The sequence below is a fragment of the Vanacampus margaritifer genome, chromosome 6 (genome assembly GCF_051991255.1).
Source record: "Vanacampus margaritifer isolate UIUO_Vmar chromosome 6, RoL_Vmar_1.0, whole genome shotgun sequence".
NCBI lineage: Eukaryota > Metazoa > Chordata > Actinopteri > Syngnathiformes > Syngnathidae > Vanacampus > Vanacampus margaritifer.
Genome location: NC_135437.1, coordinates 30199858 through 30210400, shown reverse-complemented (window position 1 = coordinate 30210400; position 10543 = coordinate 30199858). Strand labels below are relative to the sequence as shown.

General features: G+C 46.5%; 1 protein-coding gene across 1 annotated transcript; it reads left to right on the top strand.

The window, feature by feature from the left end:
* The first annotated feature begins 72 nt into the window (after positions 1-72).
* Positions 73-10191, top strand: rfwd3 (ring finger and WD repeat domain 3). The gene is made up of 13 exons (XM_077568907.1): positions 73-551; positions 1655-1926; positions 2667-2911; positions 2989-3041; positions 3287-3478; positions 4306-4397; positions 4498-4612; positions 4691-4922; positions 5412-5562; positions 6580-6756; positions 7254-7468; positions 8297-8511; positions 9704-10191. The coding sequence occupies exons 2-13, from the start codon at positions 1655-1657 to the stop codon at positions 9845-9847; spliced, it is 2103 nt and encodes a 700-aa protein (XP_077425033.1). The 5' UTR covers positions 73-551; the 3' UTR covers positions 9848-10191.
* Positions 10192-10543: the final 352 nt, after the last annotated feature.

Here is a 10543-nt window from a genome sequence, read left to right as displayed (position 1 = left end):
CTATAATTTGACTTCATTTCAAGCAATGTGACGATGATGCTTGATAAGAATACAAATCATTTCCGGTCCCTTTTTTTGCTCTTTCTTTTGCGTGCGTGTGAGACCTGCTGCCGATAACAAGCGATCTTCGCTGCAGACGTAACAGGAAGTGCACAGCAATTGCGAAGCCCGCGAGAATCCCACTTCCTTGTGCGAGCGACTGGCCACTGTTGACACTTTTGCTTCGGCCTCCGGTCCGCTTCATTCCGTCAGCATCTCCCGCGGGCCCGCTCAAGCATGAGCGGAACGGCACGAGCTGAACGGCACGAGCTGAACGGCACGAGCTGAACGGCACGAGCTGAACGGCACGAGCTGAACGGCACGAGCTGAACGGCACGAGCTGAACGGCACGAGCTGAACGGCACGAGCTGAACGGCACGAGCTGAACGGCACGAGCTGAACGGCACGAGCTGAACGGCACGAGCTGATGGTTGAGGTCCTCAACCGCACCGTCAAGGAGCGGCTTAGCGGCCAACATTGAGCTGGTGTAGTGAAGAGCAACTCGTTAGCAAGTAAGTTTAGCGGCTCTTTGGTGGAGGTTTTGACGACGTTTGACTTGAATTGGTCTGATCCTGTTTACGGTGGACCCGCGCATGGATGCATTCGCCCCATTTTCAATGCACTGTTGTAACGTATTCCCGAACGCCTGTGAATAGCGGGGACGAAGTGCACAGATAACATTTCGGAAACGCGAAACTGTCTTTACAGTAGACAACTTTATGAAAGAAAAGCTGTGCAGCCACTTTGGCCTGTCCGTTTCGCATTCATATGAATGCATGCTTTATGGCCAAACAAGATGGAGAACACCAGATTGGTCGTCTCACCAAGCTGTTTTGTGCCGCAGATGCCAGTTTTGCCGATAGTGTCCTGCTAGCGTTGTTTTACATGTAACGCTCTCATAGCTCGATCAGGTGTTCCCACGGCCCCGTGGTTGGCTACCCCTGGAGCTTTTCTCGCTCAGATGCGGAAGAAGGTCTAAACCGAAATGGTTGTAGCCACGCCCACATAGGGGGGCAACTCCACCTAGCATATGTGACGTGGGCGACTCAGTGCTCTGAACTAGATTCCACTAGTCACATTGCCAAGAGTGCCATACACAACAGCCAACATCACGTAAGCTACTATATGTAATTATATGTGCCGAAGAGGCCAAGTCTCTCATGCTGTGTCAAAAAATGGATTCTCATTTAGTACCATTCAGAATCGATTTTTAAAAGTCCCCAAATCGATTTTATTTCTATTATTTGATACTGTCTTGCCCTTGTTTGTGTGTTCCTTTATTAGAAGCCTTGTTCCTGTTTTACACAATTTGGCCACTGAGGGGCAGTGTGGTTAGAAAGTAGAAGCAAAAGTCACACTCAAGTTATGCCAATGAAAGTTGTTGTTTTTGTGCAGCGTACGAAGAGCATGTGCCGCTAAGATGCGTCTCTGCATACATTCCTCAAGCATTTTGCATGGAAAGTGCCGCCATTTTCACTTTTGGCCATCCAAATATCAGTCATTGGCCTCCTCGACTGTTAGAAATCCGCGCCGGCCCTGAAAACCAAAAGCATGTCGGAGTTATTGCGTATTTGAGCAAATGGCGTGCAGCTGACATCATCAATGTATTCATCAGATGGACGCCATGGAGGTGGACCCCGTCCAGCACAGCGCGGCTGCCGTCCCCGCCACCGCCGCCACCGCCGCCACCGCCGCCACCGCCGCCACCCCACTCATCATCTCGGACTCGGGCAGCAGCACGGAAGTGGACGAAGATGAGGAGGAGGGGGGGGCGCGGGGGGCGGCCCCGCTCACACTTCTGGCCACCTGGGCCTTCAGTCACAATCAGAGGAGGGCGGGCCGAGGGAGCGCCGCCGCGCGCTCGTCGCCCGTGCACAGGCGGGTTAGGTGAGTTCCGTCCTCCCCCGACCGTCGGCCGGCTGCGACTCGTGGCGTTCTCCGATGCCAAATTGATGATCTTGTCACGTTATGTCGGACACGATAACGGAACAAAAACCTTCGAGGCGGGACGACTACAGATGCTGCAACTGATAATTACTTTTACAGTTGATTGTGTTTTTGGGGGATTCATCGACGAATTGGACAAAAGCATTTTTTGTTTTTATTCTTTGATCAAAAAACAGATCGTGCAGAAAATCGAGGAACCCGAATTGATGATGAATCATCGGAATCGGTTCATTTGAATCTACACGAACGGGAAACGGTTGCGTGCCGTTCATTCACTCGTTCATGGACACCAATAGCGTCTCTGTATGTTCAGTAAAATCCCGCCTCCGTCTGACGCCGGCTGCTGATTGGTCGCTCGCCAAGCTCGCCAGCATGACCGCGGCGGAGCTCAAATGAAGCGCGAAAGCATTTGTTCTTCTTGAACAAAATGTTTGTGAGCGACAGCACTAGAATCACTTCCTGGTTTGTTGGAAATGACTCCAAAATGTTGATGATGATGTAAACGCTGATGTTTGCGAATGTTATTCAAACAAAAAAATGCAGTCTGCTTTCATGGCGGGCTCCAGAAAGGAGAACGCTTGCGCCTGCTGAGTCCTCCGTTGTCTTGTTTGTCCAAACGCGTCGTCCTTGTGGACGGGTGACGCCACCAAATGAGATGTCCGTTGTGACGGCGCCTCCAGGCAGGGCTTCCGGGTGCGTTACTCCAGCCAGACGGCGACGCCCTCCAGAGGCTTCCCCGACTTTGTGCTGCGAGCGCCCGCCGCCGCCGGGGCCGAGCGGCCGTCCAGCGGCACCGAGGCCAGCGAGTCTGACGAGGAAGGGCGTGCTGAGGCGGCGCCCGCCGCCGTCCGACAGGCCCCGCCCACTCCCCGGCGCATTCTCCATAGCGCAGACGAGAATGCGCCAGCTGCCGCCGCGTCGCCTGGTGAGTCACTGGCGCTTTCTGATGGCAAGATGGCGCCCGCCGCGCTCTTTCCCTTCAACTCGTCTCGTTGTGTTCAGCTGCCGACGACCGGAGAGAAGAAGAAGGAGACGACGGACGTCCTGGTGTGCAGGTAACATCATCAAAAGATCAATTATAGACAGAACATGCGACTGCTTTACAGTATTTTGTCCTTTAGTTTTCAAAAGAGACAAAAATCGGCCTTGCTTTTCCCTCCACTTTTTGGCGTCGTCATCTTTGTCTTATGTTGCCAAACGGCCCCAAAAAAACCATTTGACAGGATCCGATATGGGCCGATGATATCGTCCCGCCGATGAATTCAAAGTAAGTCTCAAACGTCCTGATGTGCGCTTTCAGCCGCCCGCCGCGCCGACGTCCCCAAGCCAGGCGGGCCAGGCGGGCCAGGCGGACACGTGCAGCATCTGCTTCGAGGCGTGGACGGCGGCGGGCGAGCATCGCGTGGCCGCCTTGCGCTGCGGCCATCTTTTCGGCTTCGCCTGCATCCAGAGGTGGTTGGCCGCTCAACGCTCTGCTGCCAAATGTCCGCAGGTCGGTCACGTCGCCGTCTGCATTTCGAGGCTCGCTGCGTTCCGTCTGCCCGCCGCGGGGGGTGTGTTTGGGGGGCGGGGGCATCAATGACATCATCAATTGGTCAACATCAACTCGCCTGTCATCACCTTGGCATCGACTGCAAAAACTTCACCCCAAGTGCAGACGTCGGCAAACTGAAAGCGACTTCTTGGCCGCTGATGATGCAAACCAGTTTGATACAAACTTTTCAAAACAATTTGATAACGCTTTAGCATAGCAATACTGACCTTTCAACTATACTAGTTTTGAAAAGCTTTATTTATTTATTACATTTCCAAAAAACAAGAGCAACAGCTAAAAAAAAAAGAAAAAAGTGTGACGCAGCTCACTGGTGAGCTTTGTTGTTGTTTTTTTAGAATAGTTTATAAATACAAATATATTTATATTATATATAAAATATTTATTTATATTTTGGTTATTTATATGAATAATTAATTATGAATATATTAAATGATATATATATATATTAATGTTGTTTGTGAAATTCGAATATCATAATAAGTATTATATTAGCAATATATATCAAATACAGTTATATTAATATATAATATATCACAGTTCATATCTAATAATTATATATATATATGTATTATAACTTTATTATAATTTTTTTATTTTTAAAAGGAGAACAGCAGCTAAAAAAAAATGATAGTTTGACGCAGCTCACTGGTAAGTTTAGTTATTTTATTTTCTGGAATATGAAGGTCAAGCAATTTCCGTAGGCGTGTCCTCAATGCGTGTCCTCAATGCGTGTCCTCAATGCGTGTCTCGTGTCCACCCGTCAGTGCAACAAGAAGGCCAAGCGCTCGGACATCGTGCTGCTTTACGCCCCCAAGCTGAGAGCCGTGGACAACAGCGAGCACGAGCGCCTCAAGAGGTGAACGCACCACGACGGCGCACATCGCAACATCTGCCTGATCGCCTTTTGCGTGTGCGCATGCGTGCGTGTGCGTGCGTGCGTGTGCGTGCGTGCGCAGGTCGCTGGAGGAGGAGCAGTCGCTGAGGAGGAAGGCCGAGCTGCAATCGGCTCAGTACAAACTCAAACTTCAGGTGATCACCAACAAATACGGTCAAGCCCAGCAGGAACTGCAGGTATCTACTTCCTGTTTCCACAATAAAAGCTGCGGTCACGTGCGGACGCCTGACGGCGCGTTTCTTTGTGTCCGGCAGCAAATGCGAGCGCAGGTGGTGCAAGGCGGCGGGAGCTCATTTGCCTCCTCGTCCTCGTCCTCGTCCTCGTCCCAGCCGCGGTGTTTTTCCGGCTCCCAACCGGCGGCGCCGTACAACTTCTACGACGCGGTGCTGGTGTCCGCCAACGGGGGCTGCCGAGTTCTGGCCCACTGCCAATCGCTCAACTGCCTGCTGGCCTCGCAGCCGTCGCCGCAAGCCGCGCTCGTGCCCGGTCAGAACGCCAGCGCTTGTTGTGCCCAACGCTCCCTTTTCGTTCTCCTTCCTGCACGACTCCTCCTCCTCCTCCTCCCTTTTCTCCTCCTGCTCTTTCTTCTTCCAACTTCCAGTTGTTGCTCAAAGATATGAATCACACGTGTCTGAATTTGCAGGTTGCCTACATTTTCCTTTTCCTGATCTTTTTTTTTATATCGGCGGGCAAGAAAAACAATTTGCAGGCGGCCTCAATTTTCCTTTTTCAGTTTTTTTGTCAATTGTTATTATTTGCTCGTCCTCCTCGCTCTTCTCCATCTTTTCCTTCTTCACCTCCATGTTTTGTCTCCTCCTCCCCTTTCTCCATTTTCTTTTCCTCTTCCTTCTCTTCCTCCTCTTTTTGTATCTTCTCCTGCTCCTCCACCGTTGTCATCCTCCTCCGCCCTCTTCTTCACCTCTTGCAATCTGCCGGTGTCGCAATGCTGTTTGTGTGTTTGTGTGTTTGCGTCAGGTTGGGGCGTGAAGAAGGTGAGCCTGGCGCACCTCCGCTCCAGCCAGTACGTTCCCATCCACGGCGCTCAGATCCGAGCCTTGTGCTTCAACCGGCAGAGCGACGGGCTGCTGCTGTCGGCGTCTCTGGACAACACCCTGAAAGTCACCAGGTGACGTGCGCCTCGTCGCCCTCTGTGGCGTGGAGGACCAAAACTGATAACGTTCAAAATGCATCAATATACCACAAAATAAATGACGTGAAAAGAAAAACAGATGTCAAAAAATCTAAAATTAATTACAACAAATAAATATAAATGGAAATGAAAACAACAACAACAAAAAATATATATATATACAGGTATATCCCTAAATAAATACAAAAATTACAAACGAGATTCAAAAAATAAATATAAAAATGTCAAAATAAATAAATGACTAGAAATGAAAATAAAAAATACAATTAAAAAATGTAACACAAAAAATGAATAGAAATAAATAAAAGTAAAAAATAAATACAAAAATAAAAAACAAGATTTGAAAACTAAAAATATAAAAATAAATGTCTAAATAAATAAATGACTTAAAGTGAAAATAAATATGGATGTAAAAAATATAATTCAAACATTAAATACAAAAAAATAATATAATTGAAAATAAAAACAAAGCAAAAAAATAAAAATATATATATACAGTATATCCCTAAATAAATCAATAGAAGTAAACCCACGACACACTTAGGACCGCCCCCTCAACTGAATAAGATTTCGACCTGACAGAGCGATTGCAGCATGAAATAAATAAATGTGAGAGCAGAGCCTTTTTATTGATTGATTGATATTTAATTCTATTTATATATGTATTTGTGTATTCATTTCGATTTTTTGCATCTAGTTTTTTATTTTTATATTTTTACATGTATTTATTTAGGCACATATATTGTATTCAATTCTGGAGTTCTATTTTTTATATGGGTTATTATTTTCACTTCAGGTCATTTATTTCCTTAAAATTTTGGCCGTTTTGCTCCTCCAACCTCTTGTGGAGAGCAACTTCCTTTCCTGCCTTTGAGTTCTTTCTTTCTTCCTGTTACTTGACGGCGAAAATGTCCTTGTGGATTGAGTTGCCGTGCCTTTTTTTGCACGAGACTTGCTGCCTGCTTGCCGTGACTGAGGCGTGCGTTCTTGCAGCCTGCCGGCCAACGCGGCGGTGCAGACGTACAACGCGGGCAAGCCGGTGTGGAGCTGCTGCTGGTGCGTGGACAGGCCCAACTACGTTTACGCCGGTCTCAACAACGGCTCCATTCTGCTCTACGACATCAGAGACACCACCGCGCACGTGCAGGAGTTGCGGCCGCTGCGCTCCAGGTCAGATCGCCAGCATGAGTTAGCGCCGGGGCTAACGTTGTTGCATTCACGGTCCCTTATAATCATCATTTCTTTTTCAACCTTTCACCTGCCTGTGCCGTGTGTTTGTCATGTTGCGCTCGCTGGCTGCAGATCTGGAAGGAGGTGTGTCCGTGTGTGTGTCACATGACAGATGAGCAGAGACCGCATTTGACAAAATCCGATGAAAACGGTCTCCTTTTTCTTCATGAACTAAAATGTTGTCCATTGATTTTAATCCACTTTTTAAGAAGCCAAGTTCATTTTCATTTCAGTCGACGAAAAATGCATACTGACTTAGTCCCAGTTATTCATTTTTAGTTGAGAGTTTTAGTCCGGTGAAAAACGTGTGTTGACGAAATTATTTTTTACTTTTTCATTTTATTGATGAGACTAAAGTAAGAGAAAGTCCAGTCCACTTCTTAATTGTCGTGCTCGTTTTTTCTTTTGGATCCAAATGTCGAAGTTGTGTTCTTTAGGACCCCGGTGGCGTCGCTGTGCTACATCCCTCGCGCGGCATCCGGCTCGTTCCCGTGCGGCGGGCTGATCGCTGGCACGCTGGAGGGCGGCTACTTCTGGGAGCAGCTGGACGACAGCACGTACAAGCCGCACATCCTGCCGCTGGAGGCGGGAAGCTGCACCGACATCCAAGTGGAGACGGAGAGCCGGCATTGCCTGGTCACGTACCGAGCCGGTGAGGCGCCGGCGCCGTCGCCGTCTAATCCCATCACTTCTTCCGTCCAATCGGCATGAGGAAGAGTTACGCACACGCGACCACTTTGCAGTAATACGACGCCAAGTCTCATGCCGAGTCAAAAGAGAAAGAAAGAAAGATTGTTTTTTTTTAAGACGAGTTCTAAAAATAGACAGAGAGGGGGCGTGCCCAACATTTAGTGGGAGGGGATTCCAAAGAGACCTGAGATGTTTCTTGTTTGCTTTCACGTCAATAATCAGACAACAATGTGAATAGCGGCTAATGATTTCATTTCATTGAAATGCAATAGAATAATAGCAATAATAATTCAGTGTTTTCGTTATTTTAATTTAAAACAGTAATTACAAATATTAGTAATAATTGAAAATATTAGATGGGAAAAAAATAGACACATTAGGACGAAGCATATAAATGCAAAAACAAGAGAAATTATTCAAAAGTATTCTATCAAATGAAATGATTTAATTTAAATGTGATAGAATAATAATAATAAATAAATGTTTATATTCATCTTAATTTCAAACAGTATGTCATTACAAATATTAGTAATAATTACAAATATTGGATGAGAAATACGCACATTAGAGCAAAGAATGTAAATACAAAAACAAGACAAATTATTCAAAACTATTCTAAATATTACACAAAAAATACAAATCAATCAAAAATGCAAATGTTAGACCAAAACATGCAATTTTATATGCTATAAAAATATGACACAAAATATTTACTGAAAATACTCACAGGAGAATTTTTTGTTATTATAATATATATAAAAGTCAGTCATGCAGATTTGTTCCCACGCAGGTCGCCTCCACCCGACCACGCGCGCCGTCCTAATGGCGCTGACACGCACGCCGCCGGGGGACGCCGGCGAGCCGCCCGGCTGCTCCTGCTCGCCCGTGCAGACTTTTAGCGCCGGCGCCTGCTGCAAACTCCTCACCAAGAACGCCGTCTTTGCCAGCCCGCATGGAGACGGAGCGCTGGTGTGCGCCGGGGACGAGGCCACGCAGTCCGCCATGGTACGTCCCCACAAAAGCACTTTTGGTGCTGCTCCTTTGGCAATGTCTTCAACTTGACAACAGAAAAGTCTGATGGGATTTTTTATTTTATTTTTTCTTCTGAGGGGGGGGGGGGGGTGTCCTTACACTTGAGGAACAAAAACATGAAGTTAAAAGCTGTTGACATTACATTGGTGCAACAAGTGAAGTGATTGGCCACAGGAGTGACACTAGTGGGCTTTCCATCCAATTGTTTCCCATTTTTTAAGCAAATTGACTGAAAATGCGCAGAACGGACGATGATGCCACTTCTGCCCGTTTTCATCTGTTCTTCTTTTGCGAATATTGATTAGGGGACCTCCGCCGCTGTAGGTGGCGCTATACACCATACGGATGTGATCCAGCAGTCATTTAAAAGAGAAGAAGAACGACAGGAAGTGACTGCACCATGCGATGACGTCGTATGAGTTTGCTTTTGTAATTCTTGACCAAGCGTAGCGTTTCTTTGCTGTTTTGCATCTGAAATTGCATGAATATTCGCTTCCTTAAATAATTCTGTTTGGTTGTCCCTCCAAACGTACCTCACTTTATCGTCCGACATTACAAACGCACGTGCGACGCATATGCGGTCTTGTTGGCGTTTACTCGCAAAACCTGTTTCCATTGCCAAAATTTGCATTTTCCTTTTTCCGATACGCTTCCAAATCCGCCCCCTTCTAACTTTTTTGCTAATGATGGGCCCTTTTTGGAATTTCTAGCGTTTCCATTCAGTTTTATTTTCACATTTCTTGAAAATTGGAATCAAAACGGCTGGATGGAAACCCCACGACTGTCAAGCTACCACGGCATGTCCTCAACCTTCGCTTCCTGTTTGAGCGTCCACTACTTCCTGTGGCTGTCTTGAAAGAATATCTCACAACAAGCACAGGAGCAACCTGTCAAAGCAGCTCATCAGTGAGAGGGCATTGGGATTTACTAGGAATGTTGAAAAGAAAAATCAAGCATTACCATGTAATATTGATCTGTTTTCTAAGAAATCAGTGTCTTCACATCAAATAATATTTTTCATGATCAAAAATAACCAAATTGAAGTTATTTGATTGATTTGCTAAGTGTGTGTCAAATTGGTAGCCCTTGAAATGACTGGCTAGGCCCAGGGTGCAAAATGTTGCCAAGGTCTGACCTGCTGGAATCTTTTCATGTTGCCGTGGAGGTGTGGGAGGCGTCCAGCGGCGCTCTCCTCCAGAAGCTTCCGGCCGACCTCCCCGTGCTGGACATCTCGCCGTTTGCCGTCAACGGCGAACACTTCCTGGCCACGTTGACGGAGAAGATGCTGAAGCTGTACAAGTGGAAGTGAGAAGGCGCCCGCTTGATGACCTTGTTCATCATGTTGAGCGTTCAGAGGCCGTCAGTTCCCCTGGCTTTTAATTTATGAACATTTGTTGAATGTTTGAACGCCAGCAAAGAAAGTTTCAGGCACGTCAGAGCGGCCAGCGTTAAAGTGCTGATGGCCGCTTTGGACAAGAAGACAGCCTTCCAAAATGTTCCAAATCATTACGCCAAAAGTGACTTTTGCCTCACAACTTGAAATCCGAACAATGTACAGTGTGTATGATGAGTCATGTTTGTTTGTTTTTTTATGTGTCATTCATTCAGGTGTTTGTTTTCCAAGTGAATAAAAAAAGATATTTTTCAGTTTGACTTGGTTTGAACTTTTGATGGGGTACATTTACAAAACATCATCCGCTAGTTTAGGTTTATAAAAGAAATTGAGAAATTCAGACCGACTTTGAAAATGATTAAGTTAAATTTGATTTCTAAGGTTTTGTTTGTGTTACTCTTTTAGTTATACTTTTCTTAAGTACTGTTCTGTATTTTCCATGTTTCACTGAGAAGAGTTTTGCCAGCTCTCAGATGACTCGGGTGAGGTGAAGACGCCACACTTCCTTCCTCGACAAGACGCATGCGCAGACACGATTCCCATCGCGAATGGGTGACCCGCCGCCTTAACAGAGTTGGAGGCAGAGCGCAGTTCGAGGCGTGCCTCAACGTC

What these genes read in the sequence shown, in the direction of transcription:
- rfwd3 (XM_077568907.1), top strand. Translation starts at nt 1,655, where the DNA reads ATGGACGCCATGGAGGTGGACCCCGTCCAGCACAGCGCGGCTGCCGTC. An exon ending in CCCGTGCACAGGCGGGTTAG is followed by an intron (nt 1,927 to 2,666) that starts GTGAGTTCCGTC and finishes CGGCGCCTCCAG; the next exon opens with GCAGGGCTTCCGGGTGCGTT. An exon ending in TTGCGGCCGCTGCGCTCCAG is followed by an intron (nt 6,757 to 7,253) that starts GTCAGATCGCCA and finishes TGTGTTCTTTAG; the next exon opens with GACCCCGGTGGCGTCGCTGT.